Here is an 18731-nt window from a genome sequence, read left to right on the forward strand (position 1 = left end):
TTTTACGGTCCTTGAGAGATCTAGATTTGTATTGGAAATTCATATCTAGTGATGAAGCCCATTTTCACTTCGGATTCTGCGTTAAAAATATTGGTCAAAAAATTACGTTTTTCAAATTCGATTTTTGCCTTAAAACTTACTATCACATTATGTTCTTTAAATATGCCTTTTTAAAAATACAGAACACCATTAAAAACGGGGTTAAAATTTAAAATATTTCTTGATACAATTTAAATTATTTTGAGATTCTCATTAGTTATATATAAGTCTTTGTTTAACTTTATATTAACTTTTAAACAAACCTTTATTTTAAATCCTTCAGAGTTTTGAAAAATAAGTTTTGGAGCTAATTTTGTGTGCTATTTCGAAACAAAACTTTAATTTTCGGAAACCAAATATCCGTTTCAACTTTTGTTTTTTATTGTTTAAAATATTCAAAAAAAAACTTGATATAATAAATTTGTTTAGACAACAGATTTGTGACAAGAACAAAACTTATTTTCAAATCGTTTTAGCAAATGGCTTAGTTTTTTTTCAGATTTTTGTAATACATTTGAAATCTTACCACGTATACAAATTTTTAAAATACTATAAAGAATAATAGAAAGGAAAAAACAGCAAGGGTTTTATTGAAAAAAGCTACAAAAATATAGAGATATCCTTAAAAGCCTCATATAAGTGTTTTTTTTTTTCGAATTTTAAAAAGTAATCCCTCAAAAATCTGACGTAATTTTTGCATACTTGTTTTTATACGGCTTATTTTAAGGTGTCCATTAAATTTTGTTGTAACTTTGACCATTTCGTTGTGCTTTTTCTAACCGTACAAAAAGATCTGGAGTTTGGAATCAAAGTTAATTAAATAATTGAAAATTATTTTTTTTAAAAACTTGTTTTCAATAAATAAACAATTACACATAAATTCAGAAAATTAAGCCTTTGTTTTAATTCTTATTTAATTCCAATAAATCAAGTGCGCAGTTAAAAATCTCAAAGCTTTAATTATAGGTTCAACATTTTAATAAAGATTAAAAAATGTGTGCTCTTTAAAAAAGAGCATCAGCCGCAAGTTATTGAAGCTTTTATAAAAAATAATTGAAGCATTTATCAATACTTTTTTAATTAGTTACAAAACCTTTTAAAATGAGGGTTCACTTGTATCTGGAGTTTTTAATGTGCAGCAAAAAATAATAAAAACAATACAACACACTTGAAATTAAATATGTTATTTATTTTAATTAAATACGAGTAACAATTTATAATTATTCATCAGGTCATAGCTTTTAATTAATTAATACCTAGAAATACTTAGTATTAAACTATTTATCATTTATTAATGGGAGATTTTTCAATATGTATGCAATTTCAGTCCAAACAAAATTACTTCGTAGAATTTATTTTGTAAAAAAAAAAAATTACAAAAATTATTATGCTCAATAAATTCAATGTCAAATATTTAAAAAAAATAACATAAAACTACTTATGAAACTTATGAAATCATCCGACTCCAAAAACATGATATCATTTTAAGTATTGTGATCAATCTTTACGGATTCGTTATGGTTTTTTTTGTTTTCTCTACCTACATATCATGCTTATTAATAAAACCTTATGTACACCCCTTTACCTACATATTTGTTAAATTGATGTTTATTAAACAAAAGTGGGGGACCTTAAGCTTAGACTGTGTTTCGAATTATTCAATTTTTAATGCTTAATCTACTTTATTCGTGTTTTGCTTTTTTTTTGTTTTTGTGTTTGCTGATTGCTTAGAAGGTGAAGGTCGACTTTAAAGCTTATAAATAAATATACGTTATTTATAATTGAGATGTTAGAAGTCAATAAACTAGTCAGGGTGAATCTACTTATTTATGTTTATTAGAAGCATATACAATTATACACTAAAGACTTAGAGAAGAACTACACAAAACACATCACGAAGAAGGGTGTAAATTGTTTAAGATTGCAAATTTTGATTAAAAATGAAAAAAACGTGTGAAAAAGTATCTTTTTATTGTTGCTTCAAATGGTTAAGGTTATGTAAATTTATCAGGGAACCCATTAAAAGTCATATCACAAATTTTAAATCTCTCTTAAGCATCAAATGAAGAACTGAGAGCCTCCATTGTTTTTTATTAGTGATATTTATTTGCTTTAAAAATAGTAAACAAAAATTGTTTATTTAAACTTTCGAAAATCTCTCTTTCTATTATTCGACTCGACTTACCTAATACAATTTAATTCTATACAAAAAATGATGTATTATGGTGTCATTTTTATGTTTTCTTATTAAGTCAGTCTCTAACAAAAGCTTTATAATAATTTAATACGCACGTGGGTGTATCCTCCACGCTCCACAATAGGCAGTGCGCCAATTCAAATCTAATTAAAATAATCCTTCAACTTTTTTTAGAAATGTATATACACATTACACATATCCAACTGTCGGATACCATCAACTTGATTATAACACCCAATTTGGAATCTAGAATATCTGGGGTACATAAAAAATTAACATTCATACAAATTTCTGGTTTGATATTGTTGGTGTTTTTTTTTCACGCGAATTTTTTGATTGAGAGAGTTCATGTTTTATTATAAGAGTAATTGAATCGTGCGTTCACTATAATCATTGTTGCCACTTGACGCTTTGTAAATTAAAAAGAAACAAAACTATAGGCTTGAATTCGAGCTTAATCTAATTAAAAATGTTAGTTTTGTTTATTAATCCCAAGGCCTTGAAACAAATCTATTTAAGAGGTTTAATTTTAAGAATAGGATAATTATGTCAAAATTATATGTAGTTGGAATTTATCAAATGACTTTTTCTTGAAAATTATGTCAAAAGTGTCAAAAGTTTACCAAAATTTCAGAAATATGAAAGGAAAGAGTATGGAAAGGTATGTTTTAGTTGGAGGAAGTATTAATGTTATACAAAATACTTTACTTTTTTTGAGCAGTATCGAACTATTAAAAAGCTTTTAATTCGTAGGATATTAAACTATTTCAATATTTTTAAATTACTGACAAAACAAGGGACAATTTAATGAATAAAAAAGAGGCTGGAATGCGACCCACACTGATATCTTTCGACCCCGTCTATCGATTTGTCTTGCTTAAAAGTTTTTTCATTGTCGTGGTTGGTTAAAAAAGTTGTCAGTAAAGAAATAGTTTAGTTTGAAAATCTGGTTTTGTTAAATAGACTTTTAGTCGAAAACAAATTTTTACCAATTTTAGTAGCATTTCTTAAATTTTTACAAATTTGATGAAATAAATTAATTTACGAAATATCAAAAACCGAACATCAATTTTTACCAAATTTTGTGTACTAATTTTTGTAGATTTTATTTTTTTTTATGAAGGAACGGACTGTTGTATTTTTATAAAAAAAGAACTACAGAATATCGAAAACAATATTATCTGTGAAATAAAAAAAGTTCAAAGACAATAGACAATGAAGTAAATTTTTACCAACTTTTGTTAAATTTTCTTTTAAGTTTTTATTTCTTGTAAAAAAAAACTGTCAGTTTGGTTTTACTCAAAAATTTACTGAATGTTGACAACAATATTTTTTAAAAGATAAATGTAGTTTAAAGACAATATCTCAAAGTTTTGAAAAGATATTTCAGACAAAAATCAATTTTTACTAACTTTTATTCATTTTTTTGTTTAGGTTGTTTTTTTTTTTGTAAAAAAACTGTCAATTCGATTTTCCTCAAAATTTTACCAGATTTTTAAAACGTTTTGTTTTGGAGATAAAATCATTTTGTATTTTTTTTTAAGAATAAGTGCACACTCAAAGGGATAATACTACCCTTATTATGAAGACACAGTGTGAGCACTAGGAAAGGGAGAGAGCGGTTGAAAGGAAATGTCGGTGCACATTGGTTTTGAATTCCTGATTATTACAATGGCTGGGAAAGATAGAGTGTGGTAAGGCATTCCACATTGGCGTACGACGTACGACTAAAGAACGAATCTCTGGTCTTGACTGTACGACCGAAGTTGGGCTCGAGGGTATATTGATGAACATTCCTGGAAACGCGAGTATTACGGTTGAACTGTTTAAGGGCAGAAATGCAACTGGCTATTTCTCTAGAGCATAAACCATTAACATAACGTTAAAAGAGGGTGAGACAAGAAACTTTACGACGATGTTCGATGGTAATATCACCAATCAATCTAAATGCTCTACGTTCAATACTTAAGCCTTAAGTAGGTGTCAGGAGCACTTGCCCAGATATAGCAGTTATACTCTTTAGACGTATATAAGTCTTGTAGATAACAGCCAGATCAGAGGGGGTGAAAAACTTCTTGCATCGCCTTAGAAAACCCAAACATCTTGCGGCATTTTTGGCGACATCGCGTATGTGATCGTTAAAGAAAAGGTGGTTGGTGATGCACATACCGAGAATATCGAGATGTTCAGTCTCCTCGATGCAAGTGCCATCTATGGATAATAGCAAGGGGGGTATAATTCACTTCAACGATATAAGATAGCGTTTGGTTTTCGACGCATTCAATTCCACGCGGTTTCTTATTCCCCATTGTACAATGCTGTCGGAATTTAATGAGCTTATCATATTTTGTCGCTGCAGTTCCACATCCAAAGAAGAGGGGTGTGGATCTGAAAACGAATATGAAACAATGTATTGGATTAAAAGTTGCAGACAGGAGATCATTAATAAAAATGAGAAAGAGTGTTGGAGATAGAACAGAGCCCTGGGGCACACCACCATTTATTTTGTGGTTTCAAGACTTAAATCCATCCAATACAACTTGTATTGAACGATTCGAAAGGTAATTACTAATCCAATGAAGGAGGGATTCATGAAAAACGAAAGTACTCATTTTCAATAAGAGAGCCTGATGCCAAACCCTATCAAATGCTTGTGAAATATCAAGTGCAATAATCTTAATTTCTATAAAGCGGTGTTGAGATTTGTTCCACTTTTCGGTGAGATGAACCACGAGATCATCAGTGGATCTATTGCTACGAAAGCCGTATTGTCGGTCATTCAGAAGCTTTCGATCATCGAAATATTTCTTGAGCTTATAATTAATCAGCGTTTCCATGACCTCGGAAAGAAGGGACGTAAGTGCAATCGGTCGGTAATTAGAGAAAACTTTTGAGGTTTTTTTGATTTATAAAAAACCGTTCATTGGTTTTTTTCATTATATTATAAACATTTAATTTAAGTCTCTAGCGTTTTTGGTAAAATATTAAGGGTTAACCAACATTTTCACCTTTTTTAAAACTGCTATGGTAAAATAACAACATTTATTTGGAGACGATATCTCTTCTGGTTCTTGAGCTATGGACGACGAAAAAAAAAGGCGCTAACGTACTGACGTACGAACGTACGCACACACGCACGCACAGACATCTTTTCCATTTGACAAATCGAACCCATTACAATAACTTCCTATGGGAAGTTAATAATTAAATTATAGGTCTTGAAAGTGTATGCAAAACAAAACAAGGAGGACGACTGCCGACACATTGACGGAATGTATTGTTTATCTTTGACAATAACGATGATTAATCGAATTTTTGTTTGTTATTTTATTTCTATCCACAGTCGAAGCACAAAATAGAATAATTTTCAACAAACCCACCCGTAATATTTCTCTCTTTCAGCACTACTTTACTGCCTAGTATATTTTACAATTCGAAACTTAAATATTTTTACGGACAACTGACTCATTCTTGTTCACTAATCAGATCAGATATTTGCCTAAGGAAGCTTAATACAAGCTATACCTTAGGAACAAGTAAATAGTTTTTAACAAGCAATACATTGTTTAATATTATAAATATTGTTTTAAGAAAATCTGAAAAAAACGTTAAAATACTTTTTGCTGATCAAGCATATGGAATTATTGACGTGTTTTTTCCATATATTTACTAAAAAAACACAAGTCCAATGTTTTTTAGTATATCCTTTTAAATCCTTAGCTCTTAAGCCGGTGGTGTTTAAACGTCAAACATAATAATAATTATAAACAATATATTTGGTCTTTTGAGTCGAAAATAAAGCGTTAACCTAAAGTTTTTTGGTCATTTTTTAATTCTAAAAGGAAATCAATTGGGATTTCATCTAGTGTATCTTACAATGGGGTCTTTTGAGAGAACGTAAGTTATATTTGTAATAATTTTGCCTTATTTTTTCAATCAAATTTTGCTGACTTGGTCGACGCTATTTACCCAGATTTGGGTCATTTGATCGTGTGCAATACAATATTCTCTTGAAAAAACTTGAGCTGCTAGGGTTTCACGCTGCTTTCCTTGACTGGATTAAAAGTTAAATTGGTGATGTTTTTTCAAATAAAATAATAACATTTTCAGGTGTTCCTCAAGGCAGCCACCTTGGGCCACTCTTTTTTCTTGTTTTTTATAAATGATTTGCCAAATTATATTTCTTATGCAAAGTGTCTCTTATTTATGCTGATGATCTCAAGATTTTTAGCTGTGTAAGATCTCCATTTCATGCCAGTAAAATTCAAACTGATATTGACTGCATTGATAATTGGTTTTACTACAAATGGTTTAAATTTCAACATTCAAAAATGCAGTGTTGTTACATTTTTTAAGATACTAGATCCATTAAGTTTCAATTACAAAATTGATAATCATCCATTACAAAGGTTAAAAAGATCGTGAAGTTATCTTTGACTATAAAATGATGTGTTTTTCGCTTCATATTGACCACGATATTTCTACAGCTAACTCGATCTTGGGTTTTATATCCAGAAGTTCTAAGTCTTTTGAAGATCCATACACTCTAAAAACCCTTTATTTATCCTTTGTCAGACCTTTGCTGGAGTATTGTTGCATTCTCTTTACTCAATCAAGTATCCTTAGGATTGAAAAAAGAAAAGATGTACAAAATTCGCCTTACGTAAGGTTCTTACAAATTCAGATATTCCATTTTATGAGATCAAGTGTAAATTAATTAATTTAAAACCTTTAGTGCAGGGAAGAATGCTTCATTCGATACTCTTTGCTTTCGATGTTTTGAATTCTAACATCGATTGTTGTACTATGCTATCAATGTTTAATATTTACGTACCTTCTCGTAGTTTGTAACCTAGAGATGGAATTTTTTTACATGTTCTTTTTCAATATTACCTTTATTGTATTTGATTTTTTAATTGATTTTAATAATAGTTGGTTAAATATTAAGTGAAATTTATTATGTTAAGTTTTTTATAAACTGTATTATTTTAAGTTAATTATATTGAACTCATATGTTATAAATTTTATTATTATTTGCTTTAATTTAAGTCTCCATAAAGTCATGATACTTGAAAGACGAAAATAAATAAAATATTTTGCATCATTGATAAATCTTAGGCCAAGTTAAAAACAATTCTCAGGAATCACACTAAAGGCTCCTTCTTGGTGCTTTATTTGTGAAAATCTGTTCTGTTTTGTTTATAAAAATTGAACGTTTTAGTTTTGTTATTAAATGAAAAAACGTCTTAATTTTCAAAAACAAAATTTAGAATTTACCAATCACAAGGTTTAGGTTAAAACAAAATAAATAAATGCAGACACACAGACTTAGAAGAAATAAATGTTTTGGTGCTCATAATCATTGAAATTTTCACCAAACCTTTTTAATACAAAACCAATATTGTTCCTCTAGGGAGGTAAGAAAGTAGTTTCCTATTTTCCTGATTTAAATAAGAAAAATAGAAAACTTATTTTAATAAGAAAAATAGAAAACTGGGTATAATTTAACATAGAAAAGATTAAGACATTCATGAAGGAGAAAATTGACCTATTCCAAAAATCTTCTGATTTCGAAGTGTTCTCACATTCACTCTAGAAAACCCTTGAGAATAATGTTTTGATTAGGAGTTTTGCTATCACTAGTTGATTTCTTCTATGATACACACCTCTTGGGAAAAGATACAAATGTCAGTTCAAATCATCATGGAAGGAATAGAAACACAAAATGAGGATAGACGAAATACATAATTAACATTAAAGTACGTGAATCGAATTGAATATTATGAAATTAATTATTTATCAAGTATCACTTATGGGAATTTATATGCTTCCAAGAATAAAACTAAGAAATCTGGAAAATTATTTATTGGCAACACTGCTTATAGTTCTATTAACTTCACACCCAATAGAAATATAAAATACAAAATTGAAGAACAAAAAAAAACTTAAAAACCAAACAAACATGATGTCATTTTTATATTTGCATATCGTCACCATCTTGAAACAATACATGAAAAAAAAAAACAAAGCTGCTAATTCAACTTTTCTCTCTCTATACATTCTAATAATTCCAGTTGTATAGTTCTTTCAAAAATTTAACAAAACACTTTAAAAAAAACATACACAATATTCTAGGAAAGCTATGATACGTCCCAATTAATGATCAATATCCGTAAGATACATTTTTAAGTCCATCATCATCACAATTCGTACTTCATTACCTGATATGCTGCTATATCCTCAGTGTTGCTATACAATGGAACAGGTGATGAATTTCGTGGTGCAAACATTTTTGGAATTAAAAATTTCCAAATCAACAAATGACGTTTTATTTTAGATTTGTATATTTAATTATTTTTTAATATTTTTACACTGAGTTTTCTTCAAAACACATACGATTTTCATTTTATCGACAAAAAAAATAAAATAAAATAATTAAAGGATGCAAAAACACTGCAAACTAATTTTTTCACTTTCAAATGCAACAACAAACACAATTATAATGCTTCAGGGCTTTTCTTTTGTGAAACAACTTTCTTCGGTTGGGTGAATTTTTCGCCGCATATTTACATAGGCAAAGTATATAGATAGCTGCTACTTCAACTGCTACTACTGCTGCTGTTGATGATGATGGTGATGTTGATGACGACGATGTATCTATAGATAGTGCATCAACTTATTGCATCTCACCATGCAGATAATTTCAGATCAACGAACAAACGAAAAAAAAGCGAAGGCGAATACCGAAGAATCACAAAAAAAAACAAATCATAAAAAATAAGAAAACACGAAGAAAATTACTTTTTTTTCTTTCTTTAGGTTTTTTGTTGTTTTTCTTTTTTTTTAAATAAATAACTTTTCTTTTTTCTTTCGAATGAATGCTGCACCGCTACTATTGGGATGCATGTATCTTTGAGATGATAATAATCAGGTTTGTTTTCTTCTTAAGGTTGATTTTATTGTTGTTGTTGAAACCTAAGGTATAGATACAATACCACCGACATACACTGTCAGCATTCCATAAGATGTAACTGCAGCACGTTGCAATCACCACATGCACCGTATGCAAGGTGTTGTTTTGGCCAACGACAACAACTACGACGACGACGGAGATGACGACGGAGACGACGACAAAAAAGACGACGACGATGAAGCAGAAGAAGTGAAAACTTTCATTTGTATCTTTTTCTCGATTAAGATATAATTTTATGTTGATTTTGACGTGTGACAACAACAACAAAACTTTCTTGTTAAACTTGTGGAAATTGTTTCACAGATTCTCGCGAATATCTTTTAAGCGATTCTGACTTTAAGTTAATTATTTTGTTTTAAATTAAGGCAAATGACGAGTCACGAAGATTGATTCACTTTTTCACATACCAAATTGTATCTCAAGTTAAATTTAGGTAGTTTTCTTTTGACACTTAATAAAATATATATGTTTGTTTCGTGTAACAAACAAAATTTCGATAAATTCGTTAAAATTGCAATTTAGATACTTTTGTATCTTTGAGATACTTTTAGTGTATCTTTTTGATATAGAGCTGCTATTAATGCAGTAAATTCAATACAATTCGATTCGATTCGACAGACGGTAGTGGCCCAATTATCGTAGACTCCATATTCGACTAAACACACAACCGATATTTTGATGTTGTGTTGTAAATTGTACACAAATCAAAACACACAGATTCAATGCGATTCAATTCAATTCGATTCGAATGGACAAACGCACGGTCATCAGAGACGATTATATTATAGGTTGTTTTTTTTTTGTATTTTTGTCTACCTGTATTATTCTTATTATTAAAGCGAAGCTTACGATTAATTTCACGACTTCTTTCAAACTGAATACCAGGTTTGAGTTAAGACAGTAAGCGAGCGGTGAGTTGTTATTATGCTTGTTGCTGGAACTGTTGTCGCTGTATAGCTGCCCAAGCCCAATCTCAGTCTCAATCTCAATTCCAAGACGGAGGCAGGTATTTTTCTCCGGGTTTTTTGTCTCTCTGTTGTTGTTATAAGTTTGTAGGTAGTTTTTAAGTTATTTATTATTCAATTTTTATTTTTTTTTGTATTTTAGTATTATTATTCTCTTCAGTTCGAATATTTCAAATCACGTAGAAAGGTGTGTTTTTTTTTGTTGATGTTGTTAGTTCTGGAAAATCGCATGCAACACAGGTGAGCTGCTCAGCTCATATACTAGGTAGGAGCCATAGAGTGTTGACATGTCTATACGCCGCCGGCCGCCGCCGCTCCGCCGGACTATACAGAGTTGGACCTCAACTTGAAGAAAGAATTAAAAATCATGACAACGATGACGACTGACGACGAAGACGACAAGTCGAAAATGACAACGCATGAGGTGCGGGAGGAGATGACAACAATACTGATGCAGTCGTATATAGATACATTTGTATCTATGTTTTTCAAATCAAGTTTCTGATGGTAATTATTATTATTGTGATTATTATTATAATTTGAAGTTAAGGTAGTTTTGGAATATCTTTTAATAGCTAGATTTTTTTTATTGACAGAGGTTGACGACGACGACAGCCTACCGAGCAAAGACGACGACGACGACGACTTTTGTTAAATTGTTTTGTCTTTTAATTTGTCAATGAATTTACAAATTAACAGTTGTTGGTTTTTATTTAAGTTTTTTTTTTATTTTGTTTGTTGTTATTAAAACAACTTAAGTTTTTAATAAGAGAAGAAAAACAAGCAGGTGATGTGATGAGGAAAAGGCAAGATTTTCAAGGAAAAGTTGTTTACTATTATGTGCGTTTTTATAAATATTTGTTTTTCTTGGTTTTTATTGTTGTTTGACTAATGTGGCGATTAATTATTGCATTAAAAAGATTGAGAGAGAAAGAGAGATTTGAAAGTAGTATTAAATAAATTGTTGTTTTTAATATTTATTTGTTTTTCCAACATTTTTCTTTTTAAGTATTAATGACTCGAAAAGATTTTATTATTATTCTTACATTGTTGGTTTATTATGGTAATAAAAAATTGATGAATTTTTTAATATAAGGCAGATATGCAAATATAATTATAACCTGGCTTAAATTGAAAGAGCTAATAAAGAAAGAAATATGATTGGAAAAGTGGGCTTTCATGATACAAAGTGCATTTGAACTTTCAAGCAGTTGTTTGTTTGATTTCATTTCATTTTTATATCGTCATAAATAAAATTTTATGAGAATTTTTGTATTCATAAAGTTTAAGTATTTAAGTACGTGGGTTTTTTTTTATAGACAGTAAAGGAGCAGTAAACTTTAAAGAAGTAAATGGTTGTAAATAGTTTCAATTTGATGTAAGAAAGTATGTCTATGAATGTCTATGATGAACCAAAAATGATATCATCTAGAAACTAAAACATAGGAATGATATTTTAAACAAAAAAAACTTAATTTTCAAAATTTTGTATCAATTTGTATAAAAAACACTTCAACATTTTCTCAATTATTTTGTTTATATTATTTTTAACTTCCCATAGAATATTATTGTAACCGGTCCGATTTTCCGAATTGAAAATTTTGACATTTTCCGACGTTTCAAGGTTGCTAGAGTCGAAGCAAAAGATTTTTCAAAAGATTTCGTTCGAGACATGTTTTTCCTCGTCCATAGCGTCCACAGATAATAATAAAGAAAATTGCGTGAGTGGTATTTTTACAATAGCATTTTAAAAAAAATGGGCGAACATTTTGGTTAACCCTAAATACCTCACGAACCAATAACGCTAGAGACTTGAATTATATTTTATATTATATATTTTAAAGCTATTTAAAAAAAAAAACATATTTTTGAACAAAATTACAATTAACGTTTTTTTTATTAATCAAAAAAACTAAAACCAAAATATTTGTCAACACGAAGATTTTACGAACAATAAATGATTTTATCTCCAAAACAATTTTGTGCAACGAAGAAAATCAAAAACGTTTTAAACATTTGGTAAAGTTTTGAGAAAAATCGAATTGAAAATTTTCTTGTAAAAAATAAAAACCTTAAAAAAATAACAAAAGTTGGTAAAATATGTTGCGGTAAATTTTATCACAACAAGTTTCACCTCCGTTGTTGCTAACCACCCTTAACGTATTCTTACTGCGGCCCCACAATTCTAGACGAGTTTAGTAGAAACCTGGACCATCAGCCAGTGACCTGCTCTCATAGCATTTTGGAAAAGCAAATTTAACAGGTGTGCGACGGTTGGTCCACGTATTGGTTGAATAAGATCATCAATGCATGAAGACGATACCCATGCCCAACAATGTCTACAGGAATGTCACACCATCTGTAACTTAGTATGGCCGAGAGCCCATCATAAAGTATTACCGATAGAAAATCACTCCAAGAATATCTTAATAACTTTTATTTTAATTATAGGCTTGGCTACCGAATTCCTTCAACACAACATAAGTAGTTTTGGTAATGCGAGGAATTCCACATGATTCTTCCAGAAAGTCTTGGCTGGAATGGGTTCGAAAGTGAAGAGTTGAACTCACTCATTGAGCAACTGGGTGATCGCATCACCTCTTTAAAGAGATCGCGTGCGATGAAAGATATCTTATGGATGGAGGAAGTTGCGGGACCGAGACAGATCGATCACTACGCAAAAGGTCCGAGAGGATTGCCTGAGGGCAAGTAGCCGGAAAGGTCAAGCTCGCCATGATGATGGCTAGTTTTTGAATTGCGCCCAAAGACTTTTGACGAAAGAAAAATTGTGTGAAGGCATTTTTTTTGAAAAGACCTACAGAAAGTAATTTTGTTTGGTACGATAATTTTTCTTTAAGTTTCTATTGAGTTAAAGATTTTGTTTTGTTTTGCCATGCAGAAAAGTTGAGGAAGGACTACTTACATAAATCATTACCAACAATATTTTTCATATAAAGGAATAGTTTAGTTTGTAAATCTAGTTTTGTTAAAAAGATATTTAGGCGACAACAAATTTTTACCAATTTTAGTGGCATTTCTTAAATTTTTATAAATTGGATGAATGCAATTAATTTGAAAAATATTAAGAACTGAACATCAATTTTTACCAAATTTGAGTACTATTTTTTGTAGATTTTATTTTTTTTATGGAAAAGCGGACTGTTGGATGTTTATTAAAAAAGTACTGAATATTGAAAACAATATTTTCTGTGAAATAAAAAAAGTTTGAAGACAATATATTTTTAATTTTTGAAAAGCTATTTGAGTCGAAAGTAAATTATTACCAAGTTTTAGTATTGTTTTTTTTTTTAGGTTTTTATTTTTTGTACAAAAACTGTCAATTAGATTTTTTCAAAATTTTACTGAATGTTAAGCACAATGTTTTTTAAAAGGTAAAATTAGTATTATCTTAAAGTCTTAAAAAGATATTTGAGTCGAAAATTAATTTTTACCAAATTTTATTAATTGTTTTGTTTAGGTTTTAATTTTTTGTAAAAAACTGTCAATTCGATTTCTTCAAAATTTTATTGAATGTTGAAAACAATATTTTTAAAAATTAAAAGTAGTTTCAAGCCCATATATCAAAGTTTTGAAAAGATATTTTAGTCGAAAATCAATTTTTAGTAACTTTTATTAATTTTTTTCTTAAGGTTTTTATTTTTTGTAAAAAAAACTGTGAATTTGATTTTTTTCAAAATGTTTCCGAATGCTAAAAACAATATTTCTTATAAGATGAAATAAGTTTAAAGCCTAAATTTTAAGTTTTTGAAAAGATATTTGAATCCATATTCAATTTTTACCAACTTTGAGTAATGTTTTTTTTAGATTTTTATTTTTTATAAAAAATACTGTCAATTCGATTTTTCTCAAAATTTTATCAGATGTCAAAAACATTATTCTTTTGCACAAAATTGTTTTGGAGATGAGATAATATTTTAGTCGTAAAATTTTGGAGGTGACACATTTTTTTCAGTTTTTATAAATTTCAAAGTAATTAACAATACTTTACAGATTGATTTCAAAATCTATATTTTTTAACAAAATTTTTAGTCGAAATCCAATGAATGAAACTAATTTAAAGTCAATATCTTCTATTATTCATTCACGAGTTATCGAAAACCGAACATACATTTTTAAAAATTTGCGTACTATTTTTGTAGATTTAATTTTTTTTATGAAGACAAAACAGACGGATTGTCGAAAACAATATTTTCTATGTGATACTGTGATATATGATGTGAAATATTTTTAACAAAATTTTACTGAATGTTGACAAGAATATTTTTTAAAAGATAAAATTAGTTTAAAACCAATTTCACAAAATTTTGAAAAAATATTTTAGTCGAAAAACTATTTTTAATAAACCTATATTAATTTTTAGGTTTGTATTTTAAAAAAAACTGTCAATTTAATTTTTCTCAAAATTTTCTCATAAATGTTGAAACGTTATTCTTCGTCGGATAAAGTTGTTTGGATATAAAATTATTTTTTGTTCTATGGACGACAAAGAAAACGTCGCGAACGTACGGACGTACGAACCCATTGAAATCGTAGCCACCCTTCTATGGAATTTGACCGTTTGGCCGCTGTTGGCTTAGTTTATTTTAAAAACAATTATGTCAAAGTAGTTTTCTTTATTCTGAAACAATTTAAATAATCATAAATTTTATACTTTTGCATTTGATATGAAGCCAAAGATTTAAAGTTGTTTTTTAAGACGAGAAGAAGGAAAAAAAACAAGAACTAAGCTTTATTATAAAGATTTTCGGCAAATGGCCCCTGCGGCTGGCTCGAATTTTGGACAATTTTTTAGAGCAATTGGGGACATATGTCACCCTTCCATCATCTAAAACTTAATTGCGTTGACTCTCAATTTAAAAAAAACCCACAAACAACAATTCAACGCTGTCAAATTGCACATCTTGTCAACCACGCTAGAGTGGCATGACACGAGGTAATTCGCACACCAAAAGTTAAGTTCAATAAATTAATGCGTCGTTCGAACCGAATCATTACTTTTGTAAAACAGTTTTCACGCTTTGCAAACTATGTTCAAGAAATGACTATTTATTATGAAATGGCAAACAAAACCTAGCATATGTATTGCTTTAAGTATTGCTAGATTGAAAATCACAAGTTTAAAAAAGGAAATCTTTATTACTTTCGAAAAGCAGTGATATTATGAAAAAGGTCAAAATATAAAAAGTTTGTTTGGCGCTAGGAGACATTCATTGGAACGCAAAATTGGAGTTCCGGGAAGCATTTCATAAAAAGCAGTAGACGTTAAAATAGTAAACTTCTAAAGCAACAACATCAAAAACCAATTTATGGAGTCCTTCTTTTTTTAGCCTGTTTCTAATTCAAAATTAAATCTACCACCTGATTTTTTTTTAAATCAGTCAAAATGAAAAATGTACGTAAGTTCAAAAATTTGTTTTTTTCCTTAAAAAAATATGTTATATGATTTTTAAAGTCTTAACTTTATTAACAACATTACTATTTAAAAAGAAGCCTTTAGTCAATATAATTTTTCATTTAAAAGATGTTTCGGTCAAAAACAATTTGCAATAATTGTTTAGTGTTTTTTTGGCTCGTCTCTCTTTTCCAATTTCGTTTTAAATAAACTCGAGAAGGCTACCAAATTGTTATTATTTAAACTGATTTTGCGAAGGCTTTTAATAGAGTTAGCATACTATTTTGATTGAAAAATTGAAACAATGTGGTTTTTACTCAAATATGTTGAAATGGTTGGAGTCCTATTTCAGGGGTCGCGTACAATTAGTTTGTATTGATCAAGTGCTCTCTAGTCCAATTATTGTTACTTGGGTGTCCCGCAAGAAAGCCATCTTGGTCCCTTTCTTTTTTTTTAAATATTTATCAACGGCTTGGCTGATATCCTCTTAAATTCTAGTACACTTTTATTTGGTGATGATTTAAAGTTTTTCAGGTGCATAAATTCTTTAAATGATTGTGTTCTTGCAAAATGATGTCCAAAAGTTGACAGAATGGTGTACAACTAACCAATTATTCTTGAACGTTAATATATGTCAACTTTTTTCCTTTTGTGGCAATGTTTCGAAATTTCCTTTTCATTAAGTTAAGTAAATAACATTGTTCTTGAAAGATTTTTGGAGAAAAAGGACCTTGGTGTATTGTTTGATTCAAAACTGAACTTTAGCAAGCATAGGTTTTATTAAACGTAATTCAAGACTTGAAGGACGCTTTTGTCTTTAAATCTCTATTTAACTCCTATTTTAGATCAAACTTATAATACTGTTGGGTGATTTGGAATTCTTGCTACAATGTTTATTCAAATAGAATTAAAATGGTATACAAAAATTTACAAAGTTTATAATTCAGAATTTAGGTTGGAACATCGAAATCCTGTCGGACTCGACTAGATGTAAACTTCTTGGAACTTCTGTAGTCTAATTGTAGACGTTAAGATCTTTAATTGATGTGAAAAAATAAATAAATAAACATTCTAACAGTTTTTTTTTTTTGTAGAAATTTTACCAAATATTGACAAGAATAAATTGCAAGAAGTGAAATCAATATCTTAAAGTAATTTTAAGATATTCGGGCTTTAAAAAAAACTGACCAATTTTTGAAACAAAATTGTGCAGTTTGTTATTTGAAAAGCAACTAAACTGGATGCTTTTTAAACTCTTGACCAGATGTAAAAAACGCCTTTTTTAAAAACTATATTTTTATAACTAGTCTGGAGAAACGTTTGTTTACACCTCATTTTTTTCAAAATCAACTAAAATAAACGTTTTTCTCCTGGACGATTGGATCCTGTATTATTTTTAAAATATGTTCGTTTCTTCTTGACTCCAAGAAAATAAAGTTCATAGACATAACATAGTTCATAAACTAAGGTTAACAAAAACACAAATGTGAATAAGCACGACTTGATATATTCATATATACTAGAGTTCAGTTTATTTTACTATTCACACAATTAGCCTCAAGTTACATTTCATGGTAAACATTCAAAGGTCCAACTTCCACTACATTATATGAGTTTGAATTACATGTAAATAGTATCACATTTTTCTTTTGATGATCCACACACAAAAAAAAAACAAAACCTAGACCATTCTTAAAACTGCCCTGAAGCATTAAAAGCTTTCAAAGTTAGTTATTTTTTTAAAGAATTTTCGTTCTATATTTTGAATAGAAGATTTAAAGAAAAAAATGGAACACAAATTCTCTTCCAGAAATAGAACAATGTATTCATTTATACTTTTCTTTTTTATTCATGTAGAAAAAAAAATAACCTCTTCCAAATACCAAACGTCAAAATCTTTGTTACTTAAAACAAAAAAAGAAAACACTATACAACTATGAGCAATTGCTCATAGTTTTTGTCTTTTTCTTTACCTTATATGCAACTAAGCATCTACTACGCTCCGTATTTCTAAAATACAAAGAACTACATTGTTTGTTTTTTTTTTTTAATTTCTAAGAAATGAGAATAAGCTATATGGACCTTTTCAATCTTTTTTAACTTTATTTGTATGAAGCCAGAACAATTTTAACATCTTGTTAGAACAAAATCTTCCCTATTGTCATGTCACACAAATAGGTCACGCAAGTTGTTTAGAAAGAAAAAGCCTTGAAAGGAAAAGATAGTTTATTGTTTCGTATCTACTCTGCAAAGCAGCAAGTCAACTGTCACAATTTTTCATAAAAGGAAGTCAATTCAACTTCAATGCATTTTAATTAGAAAAAAAAAAACAACAAAACAAAAATAAAAAAAGAAACAAATCATTCCCATAAATAATCTGCCATAAAATGTTGCAAATTTTTGTTTTGTAAAACATTCAACGGATGTATAACACAACCATTTTTGGTATTTTAATGTTTTCAATAGAATAATGCAAAACTTCTTCTTACGGTTATTGTTTTGCTGGAAAAGTTTCACTTTTCACACTTAAAACAAGTAAACGGCAAATATGAGTGCACATTATGTAGATATAGAAGTATCTATAAAATGCACGCCCACAAAAAATACCTTACCATTCTATTTTGGCCGCCAAAAGATACTCTAAGCTAATGTCTGCACGTTTTTCAGCACATTTTTTGGATGGCTTTAAAGTTGTACCTGCAGTCTGCACTTAGGTGCAATATAAGCCATCAACTTTCAAGCATGTAACACATGAATATAAATAATGACGCATTGTGAAATTTCAAGTAAATGCGAGAGAACTATTTCTTGTACTCGTACTTAAGTACTCTGACAATAGTAACAATTTAAATATCACAATTACCATTTGCTGTTTTCAAGTATCTCGTCAGAATTACGAACTTTTGTATACTTTAAATCTAGAGATTGTGAGTAATTCAAAGTAAATACTTTCAAGTACTTGCTCATACTTTAAGTCTCACGTGTGTTGATACAAAATGTTCAATTTTCCTCATTAATTGTTATAATAATTTAAATAAACAATACTCATAAAATCAAGAAAGTGCTTAAATGAGTCGTATGTAAGCAATAGTTATGTCTAAGTACAATAACTTAGTACTTGAATTTTAAGATGAAAGCTTATAT

The 18731-nt window shown here is 29.1% G+C and overlaps 1 protein-coding gene and 1 long non-coding RNA gene across 6 annotated transcripts in view; one reads left to right on the plus strand and one right to left on the minus strand.

Moving 5' to 3' along the window:
- The window catches only part of LOC129951737 (mitogen-activated protein kinase-binding protein 1), a 328044-nt gene that overhangs the window by 70635 nt on the left and 238678 nt on the right, over positions 1–18731 (minus strand). The window contains exon 1 of one of the 5 annotated variants that reach the window (XM_056064041.1): positions 8458–10248. The exons of 3 other annotated variants lie outside the window; for them this stretch is intronic. In XM_056064041.1, coding sequence (XP_055920016.1) covers positions 8458–8526 — 69 coding nt within the window. In that variant the 5' untranslated portion in view covers positions 8527–10248. Of the gene's footprint in view, positions 1–8457; positions 10249–18731 lie in introns of those variants that run through there. One more of the 5 variants, XM_056064046.1, reaches the window with a different exon arrangement.
- Positions 10136–11150, plus strand: LOC129951738 (uncharacterized). Its single transcript, XR_008782219.1, has 3 exons — positions 10136–10261; positions 10317–10681; positions 10771–11150. It is a non-coding gene; the product is annotated as an uncharacterized LOC129951738 (long non-coding RNA).

This window comes from Eupeodes corollae, chromosome 3 (genome assembly GCF_945859685.1).
Source record: "Eupeodes corollae chromosome 3, idEupCoro1.1, whole genome shotgun sequence".
Taxonomy (NCBI): Eukaryota; Metazoa; Arthropoda; class Insecta; order Diptera; family Syrphidae; genus Eupeodes; species Eupeodes corollae.